Here is a 23497-nt window from a genome sequence, read left to right on the forward strand (position 1 = left end):
CCGGTTGTACAATATCTCCAGTTTGCGAGTCTCTTCCCTCTCGCCTCCGAAGCCGTCTCGAGCTACGAGCTGCAGACTCGTGTAATTATGACTGCGAAGGTGACATTTTCATGCTTTCTTTGAGTCGTCCAGGGCGGCTGAGATGGGTTGACATTGTTTCACATGGCGCGGTCCAAGTTGTTGAATGTTACGGCGAAGAGGGACTGAGCTTTGAAAGAGTCGATGATGGACAAAGCTTCGTTGGAGCTGCACACCTTCCAACTGAAGCTTCGACTACGCTATACTGCGGCCTGTGGCAGCAGACACAGGAAGCTGAGCAACTGGACGCCAAAGCCGCCGCATCACGTCAAGTATTGCAAGCAATCGAAAGACCAAGTTGTTGCGACGCGACTCTCGCAATGCTCGCATCGACTCCGTTAGGACCGCTGAAGTCAGCAAGGGATCTCTAGTCTCCTCCGAGGAACATTGATCCAAACCCGGCGCATCGCTGCGATGTTATCGTGGTTGTTGCCAATATTACAGCCATCGTGCAGCTTGATGTCGTGTAACGTAGGAACCTGCCTGGTCCTCGGAAGCCACATCGTGCAGTGTAACCACAGCTGGGAAATGCTGTCCTTCATCTGCCTGGACTCGACATCGATCTTTCCTGGTCACTTTCGCCTCGCAACATTGGCTGGTGGAGCTCTACCATCGTCGTGTCAGGCACGTTTCAATTGTTATCATGAATCGTGGGCTGAAGAGAAGTCCTTGAAGACGGCCTTGGACACAGGCGAGACGTCCGATGCAACTTCCGAAAGAGGGCTGGCGCACACGATCCCTGTGGCAATGAAGGCGGCCAAACCAAAGAAGATCCGAGCATCCAGCATCTGCTGTGCGACCAAGCGTGAACGGACACGCTTCCCCAAGCGTGAGCTAGGGTAAAGCTCAATCCTCGAAGACAACGGCTATGGCGTTGGCTGGTCTCGACGCTCGTCTAGGCATGCACCTGTGGCGAGCCTTGGTCAATGGCACAAAGACGGAAGAGGTACCAGAACCATGCACTAAGAAACGTAGAGCTACATATGCCGCCAGCTGTAGCTTAGCATGGAGGACTCTCATCGACCGTAATCTGAGCTTAGCTCCAAACCAACATTACGACGATGAAGGAATTTCGCTTCTTCAACGCAGTCTACGACGAGAAAGCATGCCGCATCTCTACGCGGATGGTACAGTCTCAACTGTCACAGAGCCCGGGCTTCATCTTTGTCAACGTCAGCAACACGAGAGATGAGAAGAAACGCAAGCATATGCAGAAAGTTGTCCGCTCCGCAGCTACCGCTTACAGCCATCGAGTGCAACCAAGAGGCGCCTCGAAGTCAGAGGTCACTCTCAAACTGCTTCGAACTGATTCTCGCAACGTAGTACCGGAACAGCTCATATCTAAGAGATCCGACGACACTCACAATGGCCGCTCCAGCAATGCTGTCAAGCAGAAAACAACCGCAAATGTGGCCAATATCTCTCGCAAGCGCGATGTATTGATACCCAAGCACCGCCGCTCAGATATCCGTCTTGCACAAAAGGAGAGATCGTTGTCACCTGGGCCCGTGAACCTTTGGGTTCCAGACCCGTCGTTTCTAGATGCGAGCATGAAAGATCCATTCAACTCATATCCCGTGCACTATCGAAGGTGGTACGGCCAGTTGATTAACTTCGTGAGTCGTCGTTGCCAAAGGATTGCCCGAGATTACAGTATCTGACTACATAGCAGTGGTATCATGTCACCTTCGCCCGCAGCATACGCGTACTGAAAGCCACCAAGGAAGAAATCCACGCATACTCCATCTGGTCTCGTCGCCAGGAACTGCAGGAACCTGCGCTATTCTACACCGCGCTATACCTAGCCAGCGGCATTCCCGTCGCGGAGGGCCTCTTCCCCGTCCAAGCAGCCCTGTGGCTGCGCCTGAAGACCGTCGAAGCCATGAAAGAAGCCCTCGACGACCCACGACGCGCAACAAGCACACCCGTCATCCTCGCAGTAGGTCGAATCGCCCTTCACGAGCACATCTACGGCAGCCGAGAGCTGGCCCATAACGTCCACAGACCCGCGCAACGGAGAATGATTAACATGCGCGGCGGCCTGGCGAAGATGGGTCTCCCAGCTACGACGATTCAGCTTATCGTGTGGACGGATTCGTTGCTGAGTGCTGAGGCAGGTACTGAGCCTTATTTCGCGGACGTGAGTAGCCTCAGTCTAGCTTGTGCGAGGGTTATGGAGACTGATTTGTTTTTTATGAAGGTGCCTAGGCAGATTGCTATCAAGTCGTACTCGCCGCAGGAGGCGATGCGGGTCACGAATCATTGCTCTCCACAACGGAATCATCATCCTGGTTATGATGGTCCGATTGTTGCGGAGATTCCGGAGGATGAGTGAGCAGGTCGTGCAGGGCTGTGGACAAACTTGGGTGCCGCTGAGCGCGTCGTCTACCTCCGGGAAAAACATAACTGCATGATCCGTCCGGGATGCCAAAGCGATGTGTGGATTGCAGCGACCGTTGCGAAGCGCTCGCGGGTTGCCTTGTCTCGTCTCGGTGATCTGGAGAAAACGACCGCAAAGGCTAATGATTGCAATGATCTGACTGGCGATGAATACTTGTCAACAGCACTTGGTGTAAGCGTTGGAAGCTGACACTGCGTTGTGCTACGTCCGTATTAGGCATGTGGTCTTCTGCAGGCACAGCTTCTGGCACTGATATAAGGAATCCTCGATGCTTTGAAGGCCGCGTGAAAACACAGCTGCACATCTTTCACGAGTACAGCAGTATCCCACCTTAAAACGCCATCGACAATGGGATCCTCCCCACCGCCATCCTCCTCCTCCAAGACGCTAGAATCTCTCTTCCAACATCTCCAAACAATGCACACCAACTCCCCACCCGAACACTGCTCCCACTTCAGCACCTTCTTCACCACCAACTGCCTCACCCAAGTCCGCAGCATGCGCGAACCAGTTCTCCACGGCCGCTCCGCCGCAATCTCCGACCTCAAAGAACGTCTAAACTACTGGCACCTCGACGAACCCCGAATCATATCGCGGACCACAAGCGATGATGGGATGACCGTAATTCTCGAGATGGCGAACAAGTTATCAATTCTTGGAGATGTTATTGATCCCTTTCCCGAGACGGTTGTGGCGAGGTTTGACGAGGGGGGATGCATTGAGAGTTTGAAGGGTTATAATTGTCAGAGTCCCGTGGTGTATATTGTGCAGCAGAAGACGGGGAAGGGGCCGTATACTGAGGCGGAGTTGGGGATGGATAATGATTTGAAGTATAATATTCGTAGGAGTGAGGGGGAGGGGTGCTGTGCGTGATGGTGGAGGAAGGTGCGAGGGTTGGTGATGAAGGTGATGGCCGCTTAGCGCTTCGATGTACTATGTGAGCGCAGGCCGTTGCTTCAAACCGCTGGCATGGAGGTGAGTAGCGAGGTCCGGTTAATGCAGGAGAGGGCATAGCGCGTCGATCTATGTTGGTTCCAGACTTGAAGTCGACGAATGTAGCGGCGGCAACATACTTTGTCAACAGGCCTTGTTGTTGAGCGGTGTCACAGCATGTTCAGTAGTAACTATTGCTCGTACCACTACGTCCATACTCTTCCCCCGTCCCAGGAAACGCCCCAACAGGCTCCACCACACCACCATACCCCTCCTCATCCCCACTATCCTCCTCCTCCCCCCTAAACACCGCCTCCTCCGGCTCCGGCGGCGCCCTCATCCTCACAAACACATCCTGATCCAACGTCGGCGGCACGTACGGCTGTGGCGTATGATACTCCCTCCCCGAGGGCATATTCGCCAGCAAAGGCTCGAAAGGCGGGACTAGCTGCACGTTAATCGTGCTATTCTCCTTATCCCACTTGTTCTCAAGCATCTCCACGACTCTAGCCTCTTCGAAACGGCCTGCATCCATGCCCCATTCGCCGCCCTTGGAGACTTTACGGTCTTCGCGACGTTCTTGCCAGGTTTGTTTGAGGCCTCGTAGGCCTTTGCGTTTGCCGTCTTCTAGGTCGGCGGCGAGGTTGAGTTCTTTTTTCGCGCCTTTTAGCCAGGCTAGGCCTTCGCCGGTTTTTCCTGAGAGCTCGGAGTCGATGGCTAGAAAGCGTGCTGCCTTGCCGCGAGCAGTGCGGCGTAAGTCGCTGGCGTATTTAATCAGATCTTCATCGATTTTGCCGCCGCTGCCGCGGGCGAGGAGGCCGTGTGCGTTGGTTGCGTGTTCTCCAGCGGCGAGACATATCCTCGCGAACAGGTGAGCTCGCACTTTGGGGATCGAGGGCGCTTTGAACATCCAATCCGTGTTCCCCTCATTCCTATCGTCGGCGACTGCAGCTGTGTAAGGGTCGTCTTTCGCCACAACGATAATCGTCGCCTCCGCCAGTACCAACGAAGCCAACGCCGATATGGTCGAAGGCTGGATATCAACCGGCGCATCCTTAGCAGCAGAAATTGAAGGGAGCGATAGGAGGTACGTATGTATAGCATACGCATCAAGTAAATGCTTCATCGCCGCTCCAATCGTCCCCGTCCGCTGCTCCGCCGACAACACCGCCCCACCAAACAACATCCGCATCTGCGCCCTCGCAAGCAGCGAATGCACATACGCCAACGTCGACAGCGTAAAAGCAGCCTCATGATGCAGACCTACCAGTTTCGGACGAGGATTTTCCCGTCCAGGGAGCGCAGCAGAGAGCGTGCTCCGCCATTCGGTCTCGAGTGGTTTCTTCACTTCGACATCTAACTTTTCCGGTCCGATGTCGCGGTAGCCGGAGCCAGTGTTTAGGGCCAGGAGGTATGGGAGGTAGCTGGCTACTGCGTCCTGCACGGTGGAGAGGTTTGTGGCTTGGGCTTGGGGCGGGAGCCGTTTGTGCTTTTTGAGGGCATCCTTTAGGACGCTGCGACGTGTTGTTGCGGATAGTGGGAGTGAGGGATGTGTTACGCTGTCGAAGTAGTCGGATAGCAGGACGGAGCTGGTTGTTGGGAGTGTGAAGGGGAATGGCATGTCGGTTGTTGTTGCGAGGAGATCGACGCGGAAAGTGAGGTGGAGGTCGAGCTTCAAAACACCAAAGGCGAAGCACGTGGCACATGCATTGGGAATATCCACGCCACTTTGCTTGACAAAACAGTTCCTGTTGACAAACAGTGCGGACCATACGGAGTACATGACGAGTAGTGACCATGCCGAATATTCATACGCTTCATTCGCTATCTAGTATGACCCCTGCAGCACGCATCGCCCTGGCTGGACAACACCTTCTCTCGTAACAAGATGTGTTCAAGACTCAACATCATCAAGCGTGCAATGGGTATCTCTACTCCTCCACAACAGTCTCTCTCAAGTCAAACAGAACTCTCAACATCCTGCACCTTCATTCATCACAAGCATCCCCGCCAACCGCCTATGCAAGTCACCGACATCCTAATCATCGCTGAAGTGGTCGTCGTGGCGCTTGAACTCCTCAGCACTGCCGATCACTCGCTGGTATACCTTCTTCTTCACCGGTTCGCTTTCGCTGTCGGAAAGAATTGTTGGAATATCAGGTGCAAGTTCCTCAGAAATCGCTGTCGCCGGCTCCAGCGTTCGTTTGCGCTTGTTGTGCACGTCGTGATCTCGCACTGGGACGCACGTCAGCATCGACTTCAGGATCGCTGTCGTCTCCGATGCCCCATGCTCTACCGCCAGAACGGGAACCCATGCCATCTCCGGCAGTTTTGTATATCTTCTTGCCTGCCGACTCTCCATGCGACCAGCTGCTCTTCTGATCAGGGCGCGTGCTGGGCTTTGTCTTCTGGGCTTTATCCACAGCAGGCGACTTATCTGTCATGGCCTGATGCGAGTTGAAGTCATTACCCCGACGAGCGTTGTTCACGCTGGTGGTTTGGGCCTTCTTTCTAGCCGCGGGTTCATCCACTTCAGGATCAGAGTCGACATCCCACCATCCTTCACCACCCTTGCGCGAGCCCATGCCGTCACCAGCTGTTTTGTAAATCTTGCCTACAGGCATTGGGGAGTCGTCTACCAGCTCGAAGTGAGGTGCCGCATCCTTGCGGGCGGCGTGTACGATCGGTCGCTTGGGTGGAGAGCTCGGGTCGTCCTGGTAATCAATTAGCTTGTGCACAACTTGATTTTGCAGAGAAGCAGTACCTCGTCCACACCGGCACCCCAGTGTCGCTCAAAATCTGGTTTCTGCTTCTCGACGTGCTTCGGAGGGGTCGCGAAGTCCTCAAAGCTGAAGGTAGCATTCTGGTTACCCTTTGCCTTGCTCGGTGGTCTGTTCTCCTTGGGTGCGTCCTCACCGTTGCCGAAGGCGAAGTGCTCGTACTTTTGGTCATAGGTCTTCTTGCGTTCCGGAGAACGAGGTGGAGAGGGGTTCTCGTCTTCCTCGAACAAGCGGTTGCCCTTGAAGTGCTTACCCGCGCCGGCCTTGAGTACAGTGCCGTCGTTCTTGTGAGGTGACTGGCTTCTGGCAGTCGCTCCCGTAGCGGCAGCAGTCTCTTCACTGGCGAAAAGCTCACCATAGTCGCGTGGGCCAGGCTTAGCAGACTTTACCTTGTCGTACTTGGGACCTGAGTAAGTTCGGCCGTCCTCGTTCGGGTCGCGCTCTGCAAACAGAGCCAAGCTTGCGTGTGGATCGCGTGTCACAGAAACACTGTCGCGCTTCTGGTGGCCTTGGATAACTACTTCGTTCGGCTTGCGCGACTCTGATGGCTTGCCATTGCTGTGCGTGTTCTGGCCGCCTCCGGACTTGACGCTAGCAGTCACGGCATTGACTAAAGCCGTGCCATCTCTGATGGGCCAGTTACGACCAGTCTTGCCAATTGCCTCAACTTGCTTGAGGAGCGTGCCCTGGTCCCAGTAGAGGCGGATCTGCTGAATCTTGCCGGCACTGTCGTAGCTCACCACATGGGTGAGCGGGAACGTGACCTGACGCTCGTCGAGCATGTTGGAATCCATTCCAGGAAGGTAGGCACCCCCTCCCATACGGAACTGCAGCGTCGTGGCCGTCTCAACGCAGCAGCCATTGTCGCCCTCGATAGTGTAGAGTATCTGCTCATTCTTCTTCTCGACTTGTTTGGCCTGAGCACTGAAGTGCTTCAAGATGGCGGTCGGCTCGCTGATGGTGGTCGTGGTGGTGATGTAGTTGATTGTGGCATCGCTGGCAAGATCTCCAGTGTTCGGCGCCTGCAGGAAGCGCAGGTAGGTGCCTGACGCCATGTTTGTGTCGGCAGTATCGTGTTTCTACCGAGCTCGTGGGTGCGTACAAACGCGTTGAAGCTTTGTAGAGGTACAGATGGTCGCGGAGTGGAGCGGAGAGACTCGGCAGGGAGGTGTGTTTGTTTGCAGACACGCCTCGCCAGCAAGAGCGAGGCCGATTGTTTTGATGGACGTATTCAGGGTTCTGACTTAAGTTCCATTCCGAAACCCCGGCTCCTGCCCTGAACTTTATCTATTCGACTTTCACGTTGTCACAACACACTGGAGCTTCTTATTACTCCACTGTTTCCGTGACATGCGCGTGTCTGTATTGTTCAAGATACTCCTGTTCTACTGCGGTGAGCATATGCAGTCGTCAAGGGTCAAGTATTGTGGTTCTCACGAGCTGGCGTCGCCTGTGCCTTCCCCTCGATTCTCCACAACCGTCCTTGTACCTGCATTAGACGCAACGCTAGGCAAGAGCCTGTTCAGATTGGCTAGGCACGTGGAAGGCAAGCGCTTCGTCAGGTCGATCGTCTATCACAGATTCCTCCACGACACCCGGAAAAGCCACCAAGAACCAACCTAGTCATGCACATATTTATGTCAACTATTATCGTCTATGTCTATATACATATCTCTCGTAATCGCACTCAACGGCAGCAAACAAAACTCCGCATCACCATCTCGTCTAGCTTCCGCCAGCCGCATGGCTTGTGCAATATTCTCTTGAGGAAACCCTTCATCCACTAAGCTCTGGTAATATGCATCGATGAGACTCTTGCCCAAATCTCCATCCTCAAATGCAAGTTCAACAGCCGGATTCGCTCGCAGCACCCAGATGTAGGTCAGAGGTGGCTCGCCCATCTCCATCCCCGGTTGAACATGGGCACTCACTACTCTTCCATCATACTTCCTCCGAAGCATCAATGCTTGGCTGCCACTTTTCGAGTGGATTTTGCTCCGATCCACTGCATGCCCTTGCTTGGCTGTATCTTCACTTGGAACAGTCGGTTCGGTCTCGCAAAGCGTAAAAGGCACCGCGATCGCGTCTGTGTTGGCCCGTTTGGCAGCAAGTGCCATCGTCACAGCCAAGACCAGAGTATGCAAAAGCTCGCTGAGATCCTGGCGACGGTTCTCAGGCCGGATGTAGATGTACTGAAGGTATGGAACAGCATACCCACTTTTCGTCAGAAAGAGTACAGAAAAGTGTGCGGCGCCGATGGCGCGTCCGGCAGGATCTCGAAGGCCGAGGATTCGGAAAGGAGAGAGGCCTTTGCGTTTGTACTGAGCGTCGTCTATAAGCCGCGCAACGATCAGTTCAGAGCATTCCCTTTCGCCGCCGTGGAAGTTCGTTCGGTAGAGCTCGTCGTAGTGCTCTTCGTATGCAGGACCAGACACAAGTTCGACACGGCCAAGATTAGGTAGCGCGGTCTTTGTCAGTCTTGATAGAGATATGCGCGATAAGGAAGTCAAGTCGATGGCCTGGATCTGTGCTCGCAGTGGAGGATCGAGCAACGGGGAGAGTAGTTGACTGAGTCCGTCGAGCACTTCCATGTCAGGCAGCAGGTCGCTCTACAGTATGGCGACAAGATGTTTGACAGACTTCAGATCGGAGAAGTGATCGGGGTTCGTTCGTGAGAGGATCAAGGACTTCGCTAGCTTGTGGGGAGCAGTATTGATGCCGCTGATTGGTCAGACCTGTAAAGTCTGTCGAGAAGAACTGGTTATCGCCGAGCGCTTCGTGTCACCCCCAACTCCAAGGCTGTAGGCTGAACCTGCGGCCGCGCTGTAGGGTGCTGTGGAATACAGCCATTTGCGCGAGGGATCGCGTAGCTGCATTGTCTCGATGGCCGCCGCGCAAGTCATCGCGTGCCATCAGAGTGACCTTTCACAGTCATCATGTGTCCATGCGTAAAATAGGTATTGCTGATCGTGATGGGACAGCGAGTCGGCCAACCCCTCAGTAATCGTAGCCAGTATATAATTTATGCGCCGAGCTTGGCCAGCAATCTATCTTCTATGCCATCGAGAATGTACCGGTGTTCGATGACTTCTAGGTTCTCGATCTCATTCTGGAAGATCTTATCCGGGTCTTCCTGGCCACCCATGGGATTCTGTCCCATTTGAGCTTGTGCCATCTGTTGTGTAGCCATATTGGCAGCTGAGCGTCGTTAGCACGGGAGCATTCGTTGAGGGAGCTTGGCGTACCATTATTGTTGCCAAGGATGAAGTTGTACACTGGTTGCAGCCCGAACAGAGTCAGGAAGTACCAGCTCAAGCTGGACACCCACCGCACATCCAGATCTCTTGTGCCGACTCCTGCCTGTAGCATTTGCTTGAACTGCGGCGTGAGTGGGAACGGCAGTTTCACTACCCGTTGTCAGCATTCCTTTCTGCGGGCAGTACCTCATCATCGACTCACTGATGACATAGCCAGAGAAGAAAGCATTAATCCAGCCCATGATCAAGCTCTGCGGCACCATCATGGCAACATTCCCCTTCATCATGCCCATCATGCCCTCCATCATAGCCGGATCACTCATAGGGTTTGGCTTTGCCTTCCCTCTATTCTCCAGGTCTGCGAGGAATCTGCCATCTTTCACACCGCCTATGAAGAAATCTTTCCGGCGCTCGAAGGCTGGTTTCGAAATCTGTTGGTGGTTTGCGCGGAGGGCTTGGGCGCGCATGAGCGAGCGCTGTTCGCGGATCTTAGCCAGGGCTTGCTTCTTTGGCGTGGTCTGTAGGAGCGTCGAGAGGTAGTGGCGCAGGATGCCGGTCAGAATCATGACTACGGTGATGGGTAGGAGAATCCAGTAGCTGGTCGCAGTGCGTCAGTGTAGCTCTCGCAGTGGTGACGCCGGCGCACTTACAAGAGAGCAGGATCCCGATGGATCTGCTGTTCTACGGGGCCAGCCATTGCGACGAATGTGAAAGTGCTGTGTGTGGTGTTGTAGAGGTGGGAAGTTCGGCTGCTGCTGCTGGACACAGCACGAGCTTCACATGATGCGGATGTGCTCCGCGATCCAAGCTCGTCCTCAAACTCACTCCTAGATGACAGCTAGCACTTTTTGAGACACGCGACTGTAATACCACGATGCAATAGAGCCTCTCGAATACGATCACCTTTGTGAGAAGTACACAAAACAGCCACGCGCACCATGTCAGATTCACGCATATCACCGTACTCGCTCAATGACCTCAAGAACACGACCGACGACGCTCTGGGCAACTACCTTCGAGGACTCTCCTTCAAGCAGGACAACAGCAAACTTGATGTACGACTGGCACTGGGCTATGTCGCCGTCATAATAGCAGGCGCAACCTTTGCCGCAGATTACAAGCTGGGCTGGGAAGCGACAAAGTACTGGACAGCTGTAGCAGTGGCCGCTTACGCAATTCTCAACGGCGCCCTTACATACTGGATATGGGCTGTAGAGCAGGGGCTGGTCTTTGAGGGCACACATGGAGGCACGAAGGTATGATAGCACACTATTGCAGTTCGGAAGTCGTCTCCAAGCTGACATTCCGCGCGGCAGGTCTCAATTGCTGCAAAGACGAAGAAGCACGACCCAACATACTACCTCACCGTGTCAACGACAAAACCGAACGCACCAGCCACTTCTCGCCAGCTCCAAGCACCTTTCACGACATGGTTTACCGCAGACGGCTATTTTGTCGCGAAGCCGTTCCAACAATGGATCGCTTCGAGCATTGAGGAAGTTGGAGATGTGGACTTGAAGAACGCGAACAGGGACGAGAGGGATGAGCTCGCCGCTCCTACTGCCAAAGTAGAGTTGCTGCAGAGTGGTGATGGCGGTGTGGACGTTACTGGCAACGATAGCAAAGCGAAAGGCAGCAAGAGATCGAAGAGGGAGGTCTGATAGGATGGAAAGGCACAATACAACACCCACTCAAAGATCGAGGTTGCATGCCAAAGGCCGGACCCATGTTGGGTGTTCTCCAAATGTCATGATCAATGCCAGTGAAGCACCTCCCTGAGGCTCTTGCTATGCAGACGAGCTATGCCGGCCCTCACGACTCAATCTACCCACATCTTCGAAAGTTGAATAGTCTACAGCGGAATCAGACTTGCCTAGCTTCAGTGCATCAAATTCAGGGCGGGATAGGGTCCAGAGATGCTAGAGTTCTGCTGTAGGAGAAGCTAGCTTAGACGGCCTGGTGCGAGGACTTGTGTTGCACGGCAACTACCACAAAAGATCCTCCCATCGTCCTTCGTTGTCGACTGTGTATGCGAATATCTGGAGACGGTGGTATGAAGCATAGTTCTAGTCCAGCAAAACACGCTAGTCGACCCGTTGATCCATAAATGATGCACCTCGCCTTCCTCGGCTTTGAATCTAGAATACCACACTTCGCGTGACAAGATTTGCCTCTTTCCTTCGCACACCCAGACTCGCGGGAATACACATAGCGTACGGAATTCAGGCGCACGGCGTTGGCATTGAGTTTTACTTCGAGCATTGAGCTGGTCAAAAGAGTGAAAATGTCTTCAATGCGTTCGCTTTTGAGCACGCGAGCGCAACTCTTGTGCAGATCAAGCAGCCACAAGATCTCATCTTCATCACGACGATGGTATCCTGCCGCCAACGATATAGAAGGCATGCTCCAGGAGAAAGAAAAGTGGGAGAACGTTCCAGGTGACATACGAAAACTGGCAGTATTCGCAGAACATGCTCGCGCACACAACTACCAGATTCCTCTTCTATCCAAGGCTCAACACGGCGATTTTGATCAGAAGAAGGCATACCACATTGCATCAGCCATTCGAAAGCTGCGGGAGATGAACGGTGAAGTTGTGGCCGGACGAAAAATCGGCTTCACCAACCGGAACATCTGGCCTGAGTATGGAATCGATGCGAGCAATTGGTCATATGTCTATCAGAACACCGTCGTGGACCTACCGGAGAAGAACGAGCTGAGCGAAGGCAAGGTTGTGCTCGCCAACATAACTCATCTCAACGCGATGGAACCTAAGATTGAACCCGAGATCATCTTCGGGCTGAAGAGCACCATTACTTCTTCCATGAGCGATGTGGAGCTGTTACGCAGTATAGACTGGGTAGCCCATGGCTTCGAAATTGTGGCTTCGATCTACCCGCATTGGAAGTTCACCGCTGCAGACACGACTGCGGGATTCGCACTTCACGGCCTGCTGCTTGTTGGACCAAGGCTGTGGCTGAAGAATGGACATGATGAAGAAGCTCTACTAGACAGCCTCCGCAACTTCAAGGTCGAATTGCTGCGCAATGGCGAGAAAGTCGACCAAGGAATGGGTAGCAATGTACTCGGAAGCCCAATCAATGCACTTCGACACCTAGCCGAGCTGCTGGAGAAGGACGAATTCAACAACACCGTCGAAGCTGGAGAGGTTGTTACTACAGGGACATTGACTCGAGCGTTGGAAATCAAGAACGGTGATCTGTGGTCGACGAAGCTTGAAGGCATCGATCTACCTGGTCTGGAAGTTTCGTTCAAGCTGCAATAAGAAATATTTGGCAATCTGATGGATCAGGAACTCGCGACAGAGTCGTGGATCATGTGGCGCCCCAGCGCTTCGCTTATACTGTTTACGAGGCCAACATTCAAACCTCCCTGAACAGCCAGTGCGCTGGGGAGCACACGCAACCATACGCCAATCCGGTGCTTCTACCGCGCCTCCAGCAAGCGTCATTCTCCCTGCCGTTCCTTCAGCATAAGCTCAATCCTCCCAACACACAGCGGCCATGGTCTTTTCCCTTGCGGATCCCTCGCCGAGATCTCAATCATATTGACATCCACACCCCACTCAGGCCAATATTCCGGGAAATCGGCGACTATAGGATGGAGGTATCCACTGGCTCCCCAAACAGCGAAAGCACTGTACACATGCAGGGCCTTTCCATCTTGGATCATCCAGGCGTAAACTCCCGCAACGATGCCCCGAGGAGCCGGTCCCAGTGGCTTGAAGGTCATGCCTTTGAAGTCGAAGAAATGCGACGTGTTATACAGCTTCGCAGTATCCGGGTCGAACTCTACTCTGGAAGGAGAGCCATATCGATCTGCAGCGGTAAAGATGGCGTTGGTGCCCACAACGGCGCAGTCCGCGTCGTTTGGCGAAAGGAGATCCTGCTCTACGGCTAGAGAAGTGTTCACAATATCGTATCGAATGAACTCCAGAGGATCCAGATGGTCCAGCTTCTGCTTGGCTTTCTTGTCTAGTTTGACATTGTCGAACTATTCACACCGCGTTAGCCGGGCCGGTTTCAGCGGAGGCAGGCAAGACCTACTGTTATGTTGTAATGGCTCACAGGCATGGAACGGCCGCCATTACCAGGCGAGAATGATTGCTCATGCAGAGTGAAGACTGATTGTTCGATAAGAGGGCGGGGCGCGGCTTTACATAGCTGTGAAGCTCCCAACACACAAAGCCATAGCGAATGCATCGCGGATGTTACTTCTCTGTATTCGAACAGCGGCGACAACGACAGATCTGATATCGAGGGCCTGGTGCTGTATACAGCTTCGAAGCGGTCTTCATCAGGCCGGGAGCGCGCAGCTGCCTAGCACCCCGCTTGATAATTGGTTGGCACGAAGGATGTGGGAAGGACTGAGTTCACACCAATGCATTGGAGTGTGTGCTGTGCCACATGAGATTGTGAGGGTGTTCCCAGTCAGCTTCTGTGTGCAAAGAGAAATCAGTATCCTGTTGGCAGGCCGTGACCATAGTCGAAGTCGGGGTATGGCGCTATGATCTCAGGGCTTGGTGTCAGAGGTCCTCAGGCACCGCCGAGCGCTTCGAAGTAGTATTGAAGCGGATACTTTTGCGCGAATCTGCGGGCACGTAGCTGTATAGCGGAGACTGTAGCATACACACGAAGCTGTAGCGCGTCGTAGTGCTCAGCGCATTCTATGTCAGCTTCTGAGCAGCGTTGGAGACTCATTTGCTCGTTCACTCCGTTGCTCGTTCACCTCTTTGCTGTTCTCTTTGGCGCGGGAACGCACTTCGTGGCCAGCCCTGACCAAGGACTGGCGCCGAAGGTATATCAACATGCCCCTCCCCACAGCACTGTGTGAGACTATCCCGCAAATTACCTTGCGCTCATGCGAGCTCATATCAAGCACTGGAGGACAATGAGCCGTTCACTTGAGAGTCTGTGAGACTAGGTTGGGCCATCAAATCCTGAAAGTATGCTTAGTGAACGTTGTCTGAGTGTATGTCATTTTGTATAAGCACCCTCGCTGGTATAGCACAAAAGTTTCATGTCATACTCTTTGCATTCAGAGCTAGGTATGATATTCGTGACATTCTATCGCTAACGTCCGCTCGTATCGTTTCGTGTATACTCTATACTACATGCTTCACCTGTCCAGCAAGTTAGCCAAGCGCACCTCTGTTGAACGAAGGCTGACCGGGCGACTTGACCTCGAAGAAACGTTTCAACCACCACACCTGGAACACGCCCTCTCCGATCAACACACCCAGCTGGAAGATGCTCCACCACTTGACACGAGCGTTTGTGCTCTCTGCGGTGTTGCGGTGAATGCGTTCTCGGAGTACCATGTATGATTGCTCGTCCCTGACTTGCGCTATGTGATCCGACAGGATGCGAACTGCGATTGTTAGCTTTGTGCCCAACTCGTGGTATGCTCCTGGTATTGTGTGTTCACGTACTCTCTTTCTCGAGTGGATCCAATGGAGCATCACTCTCCGGCACGTAGACTATACCGTGCACATTGAAGCTGACCTCCTTCGTGTTCGCGGACCAATGCTCGTTGCTAAAGCAGTATGCGTATCTCCCATCTTCTCTTGCGTCGAAGGAGTGGTCGCCGGAGCTGACGGTTCGCTGGTCGATGATGTTGTTGCCGGTGGGTGACTTGATCCAGAAGTCGATGTCCAAGTTGCCACTTCCACCGAATTCCCTATCGCCGACCTGGAAGATGACGGTCATCTTGTCGTCCTTGTGCAGCTCCTCGTGGAAGCACTCTCGCGAGTGTGCTCGCAGCTGGATGTTGTGCGCATGGCTGAGGGCGAAGAGGGACAGCAGCGAGAGAAAGAGACCTAAGATCGCCATGGTGAAGTCGTTGCACCGGTGCGGTGGTGGCAGAAGTGAAGAGAAAGAGCAATTGCTGGTCTTGAGTTGATGGTTTCGTGTTCTCGAAAGTGCAGCACGCGAGGGTCCCTGGAGAAGTTAAGCTCAGGTACTCAGCCTACGTGGTCTCAGCTTCTACGCTATACCGCAAGCGGGCGCGAAGCTGCACCTACGCTTTGGAAGCTTGGACTTGTTCCTATTGGGCGACGGAGCGAGGTGGTTCTGATTGGCTGAGACTATGGAAAAGGGGCTCTTAGCGCCGATCGCCGACAGGGGCTGCCAGCTTCATCAGTTCGCGCGCCGACTTCACTTCTTTCTCTCACATGCATCAACTCTTGCATGTGCCTTCCCTGGCACTGTGTGCTGCTGATGTGGAGTCAGTGGTCACAGATCATGCTTGCTGGTCACGAGACTGCCAGAAATCATCACGCGGTTACGCTATAGAAAGATGACCACAGCACTACTTGGTAGGGGAAAAAGCAGCACTGGAAGAGGGCGAAGAGTAGTCACAGAAAGCAAGAGAGCGTGGCTCAGATCGATGATGTGGAGAAGAGATGTACTGGAGAGGTGTCGCTGTTGTAGAAGCAATTGGCAAGATTCTGACAACTATGGCTCATGGCCTATGCCTTCCATTCCGACACTGCGCTTGCTGATGCAACGACACCACGAATCGACATGCCACACCGCCGACTCTACTACAACATCCTCGACGATGCGATCGAATCCCGCATCGACTCTTGAGTGCAGCAGCGAGCTGGCTCGGACAACTTGGGTACGCGGTGGGCGGATTGCGAAGCCTGCGTCGGTTCGCGAACACTTTTCACGCCATCGGCAGAAGCCCGGCAAGTACATACACAACCCATATAATAGTCCAGGAGATGCATTCAGTAACTTGACACAAATGGCTCAATGAGATGCACAGGACGTCAAATCAACTCTCACCTTAAGTGGTAAAAGTACCGACCTGTTGTGTGAACACTCCACAATGCAACCTCATTCGGCCGTCAAGCCCCCATTTTTTTGCTGGTGAGAGCGTCTTCTTGCCATGGTCACTATGTGTGGCGGTTCAAGTCCCCCGGCCGGGAGCCTTACGTTCCCGACTTTTTGCTCTCCTTTCATTCACTTTCAATACTTTCGGAATCGCACACGCCCTTGGCCACCACTGACTCGGCATTGCGGAGAGCTCTTCGATGGCCACTGTTTGTAACCACTCGATTGGAATGGCTGAGTCGAGACGAAGCATGTAGTACGCTCTGTATTCCGCCGCCGCTCGACGCTGATAGCAGAAATCAACTTTTTGCCAAGCTCAAAACACCAACCACCAACCCAACATGGGGCGCCTTGCAACATACGTAGCCGCCAGCGCAACACATCCAGACAATCTGCAGCCTGTCGAGCGCCTGCCGGCAGTGTCGGTCATAGATGCGCTGCTACCCAGACGACTCGCCTCGATAGGCTCACTGAAGCGACAAGTAAGTTCCAACACATACCTGCCATCATTTTCAGCGACAGCTAGCATACGGGCTTCACTCACGCCTCACTCACGTCGCAATGCGCTTCCACATACTCGACACGCAATCTAGCACTACATCTCGCCATATTCACCAATAGCCTTTTGCCATCTAACCACCGCCACCACCATGTTCACCACTTTCTTCGGCCTGCTTAGGCCTTCCATCTCCATGCAACTCATTGACTCTAACACTGGACAGCCTCTAGACTCGAAAGCCAGCATCGCACCTTCCATCACCCACACCGACATCAAGAAAGATGGCAACGGCAAGATGGTCATGGTTCGCCACAAGAGCCAGGCCGGAAGCATTGTGAGCGGCGGCGGCGACAGAGACGCCGCACCCAAGGGCAACAAGAACAATAACGGCAAACAGAACGCGAAGAACAACGACACCAAGGCAGCCGAGACCGATGGCGACGGTGGCAAACCATGGACTGCGAAGGACGACGCCAGGCTCAAGGCACTCAAGGCCGAGAACAAGACATGGGCTCAGATTGCCGAGATCTTGGGTCGCTCTGGCAAGGAGGAGGTGTCTGCGCGCTTCAAAGAGCTCAACAAGGACGAGCCTGCCGGTGACGGTGGAGACAAGAAAGGCAACGCAGCACCCGCCGCAGCTGAAGCAAGTGGTGGAGGCGACTTCACCGCAGACGTAGACGCGAAGATCAAGGAAATGATAGACTCAAGCACTCCCAACAAGGCCATCGCAGAAGCGCTCGGTCGGAACCTGGACAAAGCCCTCAAAGCCCACATTGCTCAGCTCCGAAACGAGGTGAAAGATGCATCTGGTGGCAACACCGCTCCAGCAGCAGCAGAGAAGAAGCAGGACAACACTAACAAGGGCAGCAATGGCAACGACTTCACCGCAGCGGACGACGCAAAGATCAAGGAGCTTCTAGACGCTGGCAACAATAATTTCAAGGAGATCGCCAAAGCCCTCGGTAAGACGATGGGTAAAGACTTCGCCGACCACGTCAAGGAACTCAAGAACCAGGGCGGAGGAGGCCAAGACGCTGCTGCCGCTGAGAAGGACAACGAAGGCGGCAAGAAGGCCAATAAGAAAGACAAAGGTGGAGGTCGCGGTGGCGGTGACGCAGAGAAGAAGCCCGACCAGCCTGAGAAGGAGACAGGCAAGAGCAAGGAGCACAAACACCCATCAAAAGCAGGCAGCGCGGTAAGTCGTCGCAGCACTCGCAGCCATCGCAGCGAGGCCAAGTTCACGATGCGGGAGTGGATGACGCTTCAAGAGGATGAGATCTTCAGCTTTGGAGAGTTGCAGCTCTTGACGGAGCTTATCAATAAGGAGCCTGGACGCAGTTGGTTGAGTGTTGCGAGCGCGTTCCATGATAAGACGGGGAGGAGGGTGCATCCGGAGGATATTAGGGAGAAATTTGATGAGATGGCGAGGATGGGGTGAGGGAGGGTTGAGGTACTTGCACTTCTGTGCTTTGCTTCGTGGTACTGCGCGCGCAGGTCTAACCGATCGATAGACGCGATCTAGTCCAGTCTACCTTCTTTCATGCAGAAACTGCTTGGCCCCTTCTGCAGCTCAATCCAAGCAACCCTTGAGTTGCCTTGCCTTGCCTGCCAGTGTATCCGGTCCATGATTTGCGCCCAGAACACCTATCCCATCCCGTTCCATTCCATGCTAATGCGTAACGCTTCATGCTTCCCATAACCGTCGTATCGTAAGAGTGTAACCATAACGCCCGCTACCTCACTTCATACTCGCCAAAACCGCCTTCTCCTTCTCCACAGCCTCGAACGGGTCACCATAGCGGTTCTTGATCATTGAATCCTTATGCTGAAGGGTCTCTGCGACGCGCTATTCGAAATGGTCAGTAAAAACCCCCCAAACATCACCCAGCCAACTGGGCCGAAGCCGCCTACTCACCGAAAACTCATCAACAGCCTTCTTATTCAACCACCCATACCCCGGCTCATCCTCGGCCCTCTGCCACTGGAATCCACTCGCCTGGTGTGTCCTCACTGGCATATCCTGCCTAGCTTTCCCATTCGCCATGGCGGCTAACTCGTCCATGTCGTCGTTGCCGTTAGAGATGGTTTGGATGGGGCGTTTGCCGTTTGAGTTTGCGATTGAGGTGGAGGAGGCGGAAGTGGAAGCTGTAGTTGGCGCTGGCATAGTCCGGTGTTGCGAGTCTGGTGGTGAAAGGATGGCGGTGTTGGTGAGGTGGGTTTGTGGAGTGGTGGTGGTGGTGGTGTCGGGGGAGGAGGTGGAGGAGGAGCGTGAGGGTGAGGACATGCGGCTGTCGAGATTGGAGCTGGACATGGCAGGTGCCTACGAGTTATATGGATGCCACGCGCATGCCGTCGTCGAAGTGTGATTGCCTAGAGACGTTTAATGCCTGCCGATGATGAGACAGGTGAACGAGATGTGGGGCAGTTGCGGGTGTTGCCGAAGATTTACCCTGGCTGCTGTAGAGCTGATATACCTGTTGAAACTGCTGATGAGTATTAGAACTCGGTGGACTGAAGGCTATCTCACGGCCATATAGTCCTCGTGAAAGTTTGCTCCTACTTTCAAACACCCTCTTTGACATGGCAGAAGATGTGAGAAGAAACTACACCAACAAGGAGGCTCACGCTTCAGATGCTACCATTCTGCTGCAACGGCCATGAAGCACTTTCACTGGCCTTCTCTACCCACTCTTCTACATCTATTCAAATGCTTTCTCTACGCAAGTTCGTCTCATCGTCATAATCTATACTCTATACAACTCAATGATTGATCCGCCTCATCTCAAAATCCTCCGTCTGACTACGACCCATCGGCCGATGTCCCGCAGGCACATCCGTCACATCCCCAAGCGCCCCACTACCACTCACCTGTGATGGCAGAGTCGGTGGTCCTGATGGACGGATGTTGCTCTCATTCGTGTTTAAACGAAAAGCAGCTGGTGAAACCATCCCAGATCTCGGGTCGATCCTATTCGGCAGGTTGCCGCCCGTGCGGCTTTGTTCCTCTGGTATATCTGCCATACCATTCTCCATCGCTGATTCTGCGCCTGCGTTGTTGCGGCCGAAGAATCTGTTGCGATGTATGGATCCCGAAGTCCGCCCTCGGCTTGTGTCTGTCGTTGCACGCCGGGCGAGGTTGCCTGGAGCTAAGAAATGATCTCGACCTGTCGAATGCGCTGTGCGAGGTGCGTCGACACTGGCACGCGCTCGATCCCGCTCCATAGACGCCCGAGAGCGTTCTCGCTGTTGCGAAGCCTCGATGATCTCCATTCTCGCTCTGTTGGGATCGCGATCTTCGTACACATCGCCAGACATGTCGCCGTAGGCCTGCTCGCTCATGCCTAAGCTGAAATCCACACGTTTTGTCATTTGGGCTAGAGACTCGCCACGAGGTCGACCACCCTTCATAATGGAACCGCTGCGGAAGCGAGATTGAGGCGGCATCTGCGAGCCCATGGGCTCTTCGCGACCTTCCTCAGGCGCAACGAATGGTGGATCCTGTGTGGCTTCGTTTTGAGCCATCCCCATAGGATGGTCGGGAGTGCCACCATGTCCAGCTCCGGCACTGGCCATGTGAGGTACTTGAGACAAGTACATTGGGAAACTTTCCCGCATTCCTGGGAAACGCATGAATGGTCCCTCAATTCCAAGCTCCTGCATAGTCACCATCATGGCGCAAATGAACTTGTTCCTGCGAGCCAGACGCAAACCCTCGTTTTGCCAATTGGACTTGTAGAAGAAGACGACGTTGAGGTTCATCGAGTGCACCTCGACAATATCTCTCAATTCGGTCAGGATATTGCCCTGATACTCCCGCTTCTCAGATTTGACGAATTCGAGTAGCTTGGTTCGAAGACCATCAATTTGCTCCAACGTGGTCCCGAACTTGATGGTAATGCTCACAGCCTCCGCCAATCCTCCAGATCTGCGTTGATTGAGAATGAACAATGTGTTAAGATAGCTGTTTGGCGCCTGGACAATGTGACCTTCCATCTTCTTGAACTCCGTGTAAAGCAAGCTTATTTCCTTCACAAAGTAATCGTCTCCTCGGAGAAGCGACCCTGTATTTCCGTAAATACCTACGCGATCGCCGACATCGAAGGGGTGCTTGACGAAGACGAAGATCACGGACTGCAGGAATTCCTGTGCAGTTGCGCTGAAGAGCCAGGACAGAGCCAGGACAGCAGAGCCAGCAGAAGTGAGCACACCAGCAGCAGATGTTGAGATGAGGGAGATGAACACCAGAATGACGACCACGGCCACGATGAACATGAAGACATCGTCCAGCTTCGCAACAACGGAGTCCAGGTCCTTTAATGAAGCGGTGATCGACTTTCGTTCGCGGCCAATCTCGACACAGACAGCCTCCAACTCCTCCATAGAGATGTCGCCGTTCATATCCTTGTCGAACATAGTAAACGCGGCATTGGCTTCATCGTCGTTCTCGAATGCGGGTCGAAGGTCGTCAGAAATGACAGTCTCGGTCTCTTCTTGTGCGAAAGTGCGATACAACCGTCGAGCAAGAACTTGAGACCCGCTGTTCGAGCTCAGGAGCGTCAGCACAACCTGTGTAGGATGCGTACTCTTGACTACGTCTTTTCCCGTGAAGTCTCCCGCCACTTTCCCTGCGACATCGCCAAATCGCTTGACACCCTGCTTCCCAATCTTGGCAGCCTCCGTAAGGACTTGACCAGGAGTTCGCGCGCCGGACCCTAGCTGTTCCGGCTGTTGTTCAAACTCCGAATCTTCCATTGCAATCTTGGCCTTGGAGAAGGTGTAGAGCTTCGTCAACGATGCAATCTGGAACTTATTGATCTCGATCCTGTCGGCGTAAGTCCTCAAGTGAAAGCTGATTGCTATCAATTGAATGATGATCTTCTCGACGAAATTGAGCACGGCGCCAACAAAGATTGAAACCAGTACTTTGTTCATAGTGCCCATCCAAGACGCTGTGTGACCTTTGGGGAAATCTCTCTGATGGTTGGTCATGGTGGGAAGGAATGAGATTTCAATGGCCAGCCACCAGAAGAATAGCGTTGCTGGCAATTCCAACTGTTTGCCCATGTCTCGCCACTTCTTGCTGTTGTTCGTGAAGAAACTGGACACCAACCCAATCGGCACCGGGAGAGATTTAGCGAGGATACGTCCGGCCCAGAGCGAAAGCCAGACAATCTCGAGCCAGATCATGAACCAGACCAGAAAGACACCTCCTACCACCACGCGGTCGAATTTGAGTGCGCCGACTAGCAACGGTATGAGCAAGATGAGCGCCAGTGGGGCGATATAAGTTGCCCATCGAATGAACACATTCGACTTGTGGACTTTCTTGAGGAATTTGCCGAATCCAGACGCTGGGCTTTCCACGGGCTTATAGACTTTGTTCTTCTCATGCACAGGATTGGTCGCAATATCGAATTCGTCGAGATGGTCGTCTCGCTTGCGTGATCTCGATCGATAGTTGCCATCTTCGTCCCTGCTCCTTTCTCTGGACAGCCCATCTTCCTCTTCTATGCGTGATACTTGTCTTTCAATCTTGAGCAATGCCAGATCGTCATCCAAACGATGAGCTTGCTCACGATTGATCGATGGCGAGTTGATCTTTCGTAGTGGGTCGCCAGGTTCGTATTCGGTCTGCACTGTAAGATGACTCCCAGCTCGCGGTCGTGTGGCAGGGTGAACAGTCTCCGTCTCGTAGTCGTGAGACCGACGGGTCTGGTGCTCATCGCTTTCGCCGACCATGGTTCCCTCCTCGTCAGAAGACTTGTCATGGCTTCCATGTCGATGTGCATTATGATTAACGTTGTATGAGGGCAGGGATGGCCTATCCAGACTTCCTCGTGTTTCGCCGGGATTGCTCATGTTGTATGACGGTTGAACGAGTGTCGGCTCCGGCCTTTCGTCCACTGGTGTGGTCATGTTGAATAGATGCAGCGTTCCCAGCAAACGAGGGGACTGGAAAGCTGTGGAAAGGATTTAGAAATGCTCAAAATGCTTCGAGGCGCGCCGTGCAACAAAGACTCCCAGCACTTGGTCGTCCTCGGTGCAAAGTAACTTTGTGGACCTTGCGTGACGTACGCGATCGAGGAAAGACAAGGTTCGAGCTGCTTTCAGAACCAAACAGAGCCGCCGAAAGAGCTTCGTCCCAAGGAAGGCGATGTGGTGCAGCTGGCGTAGAGTAGGGTCCAGAAAATCGAGAAGCCGGGAATGACTGTAGAAAGGATGAATGTTGTAAATGGAGAGAGAGAGTCAACGTGTCGTCTGCTCCACCACAAGGGAAGAAGTGCAAGGCGTTGAGGTCGAATGAATAAAGTATGGTTTGTCTGTACGGCTGATGTGGCTGCCGTGCCCTTCACACGTCTGAGCACAGGAAGCACAGAGACACAAGCATGCACAAATGCAGGGGCGCCAGCTAACCAGGACCGTGAGGTTGTCGAGTATGCCTCCCTGCTGGATGTGCACATGCCGTGCGCTGTGTGATAAAAAGAGAAAAGCGATGGGGAAGCCAGACGTGCCAAGTCGCCGGCGTGTAGCGAATGATCGAGATGTCGAGATGTCGTTGGCTCTGCTTCGTAAACGCTGTCGTCGATCGAGATGCTGCTGCTGTTCAACAACGACTTGCCGCTGTTATCGCTGAACCTTCCGATCTCTATTGTGTCTAACGTCGACTCTGCCTGCTTCTTGTTAACTCT

The 23497-nt window shown here is 53.6% G+C and overlaps 13 protein-coding genes across 13 annotated transcripts; 5 read left to right on the forward strand and 8 right to left on the reverse strand.

Annotated features, from left to right (window-relative positions):
* Positions 1-1139: 1139 nt before the first annotated feature.
* Positions 1140-2413, forward strand: CLAFUR5_02123 (uncharacterized protein; the record flags this gene model as incomplete). Its single annotated transcript, XM_047901271.1, has 3 exons — positions 1140-1694; positions 1751-2218; positions 2279-2413. The coding sequence occupies 3 exons, from the start codon at positions 1140-1142 to the stop codon at positions 2411-2413; spliced, it is 1158 nt and encodes a 385-aa protein (XP_047756454.1).
* A 483-nt stretch (positions 2414-2896) lies between these two features.
* CLAFUR5_20137 (uncharacterized protein) lies at positions 2897-3352 on the forward strand (the record flags this gene model as incomplete). Its single annotated transcript, XM_059462974.1, has 1 exon — positions 2897-3352. The coding sequence occupies one exon, from the start codon at positions 2897-2899 to the stop codon at positions 3350-3352; it is 456 nt and encodes a 151-aa protein (XP_059318879.1).
* Positions 3353-3593: 241 nt separating this feature from the next.
* Positions 3594-5033, reverse strand: CLAFUR5_02124 (pH-response regulator protein palC; the record flags this gene model as incomplete). The annotated part of the gene is made up of 1 exon (XM_047901272.1): positions 3594-5033. One exon carries the CDS (start codon positions 5031-5033, stop codon positions 3594-3596), a length of 1440 nt encoding a protein of 479 aa, XP_047756453.1.
* Positions 5034-5583: 550 nt separating this feature from the next.
* On the reverse strand, positions 5584-7247 carry CLAFUR5_02125 (uncharacterized protein; the record flags this gene model as incomplete). The annotated part of the gene is made up of 2 exons (XM_047901273.1): positions 5584-6126; positions 6177-7247. 2 exons carry the CDS (start codon positions 7245-7247, stop codon positions 5584-5586), a joined length of 1614 nt encoding a protein of 537 aa, XP_047756452.1.
* Positions 7248-7832: 585 nt separating this feature from the next.
* On the reverse strand, positions 7833-8783 carry CLAFUR5_20138 (uncharacterized protein; the record flags this gene model as incomplete). The annotated part of the gene is made up of 1 exon (XM_059462975.1): positions 7833-8783. One exon carries the CDS (start codon positions 8781-8783, stop codon positions 7833-7835), a length of 951 nt encoding a protein of 316 aa, XP_059318880.1.
* Positions 8784-9214: 431 nt separating this feature from the next.
* On the reverse strand, positions 9215-10146 carry CLAFUR5_02126 (ER membrane protein complex subunit 3; the record flags this gene model as incomplete). The annotated part of the gene is made up of 4 exons (XM_047901274.1): positions 9215-9390; positions 9438-9599; positions 9652-10046; positions 10100-10146. 4 exons carry the CDS (start codon positions 10144-10146, stop codon positions 9215-9217), a joined length of 780 nt encoding a protein of 259 aa, XP_047756451.1.
* A 241-nt stretch (positions 10147-10387) lies between these two features.
* On the forward strand, positions 10388-11110 carry CLAFUR5_02127 (Signal peptidase complex subunit SPC2; the record flags this gene model as incomplete). Its single annotated transcript, XM_047901275.1, has 2 exons — positions 10388-10705; positions 10766-11110. The coding sequence occupies 2 exons, from the start codon at positions 10388-10390 to the stop codon at positions 11108-11110; spliced, it is 663 nt and encodes a 220-aa protein (XP_047756450.1).
* Positions 11111-11733: 623 nt separating this feature from the next.
* CLAFUR5_02128 (2-hydroxyhexa-2,4-dienoate hydratase) lies at positions 11734-12735 on the forward strand (the record flags this gene model as incomplete). Its single annotated transcript, XM_047901276.1, has 1 exon — positions 11734-12735. The coding sequence occupies one exon, from the start codon at positions 11734-11736 to the stop codon at positions 12733-12735; it is 1002 nt and encodes a 333-aa protein (XP_047756459.1).
* A 182-nt stretch (positions 12736-12917) lies between these two features.
* Positions 12918-13672, reverse strand: CLAFUR5_02129 (uncharacterized protein; the record flags this gene model as incomplete). Its single annotated transcript, XM_047901277.1, has 2 exons — positions 12918-13463; positions 13517-13672. 2 exons carry the CDS (start codon positions 13670-13672, stop codon positions 12918-12920), a joined length of 702 nt encoding a protein of 233 aa, XP_047756458.1.
* Positions 13673-14604: 932 nt separating this feature from the next.
* CLAFUR5_02130 (Endosomal protein P24B) lies at positions 14605-15301 on the reverse strand (the record flags this gene model as incomplete). Its single annotated transcript, XM_047901278.1, has 2 exons — positions 14605-14840; positions 14902-15301. 2 exons carry the CDS (start codon positions 15299-15301, stop codon positions 14605-14607), a joined length of 636 nt encoding a protein of 211 aa, XP_047755328.1.
* A 1658-nt stretch (positions 15302-16959) lies between these two features.
* On the forward strand, positions 16960-18246 carry CLAFUR5_02131 (uncharacterized protein; the record flags this gene model as incomplete). Its single annotated transcript, XM_047901279.1, has 1 exon — positions 16960-18246. The coding sequence occupies one exon, from the start codon at positions 16960-16962 to the stop codon at positions 18244-18246; it is 1287 nt and encodes a 428-aa protein (XP_047755329.1).
* Positions 18247-18546: 300 nt separating this feature from the next.
* On the reverse strand, positions 18547-19119 carry CLAFUR5_02132 (uncharacterized protein; the record flags this gene model as incomplete). Its single annotated transcript, XM_047901280.1, has 2 exons — positions 18547-18654; positions 18724-19119. The coding sequence occupies 2 exons, from the start codon at positions 19117-19119 to the stop codon at positions 18547-18549; spliced, it is 504 nt and encodes a 167-aa protein (XP_047755330.1).
* Positions 19120-19568: 449 nt separating this feature from the next.
* On the reverse strand, positions 19569-22724 carry CLAFUR5_02133 (Mechanosensitive ion channel protein Msy1; the record flags this gene model as incomplete). Its single annotated transcript, XM_047901281.1, has 1 exon — positions 19569-22724. One exon carries the CDS (start codon positions 22722-22724, stop codon positions 19569-19571), a length of 3156 nt encoding a protein of 1051 aa, XP_047755331.1.
* Positions 22725-23497: the final 773 nt, after the last annotated feature.

Source organism: Fulvia fulva, chromosome 1 (assembly GCF_020509005.1).
Source record: "Fulvia fulva chromosome 1, complete sequence".
In the NCBI taxonomy this organism is placed as follows: domain Eukaryota; kingdom Fungi; phylum Ascomycota; class Dothideomycetes; order Mycosphaerellales; family Mycosphaerellaceae; genus Fulvia; species Fulvia fulva.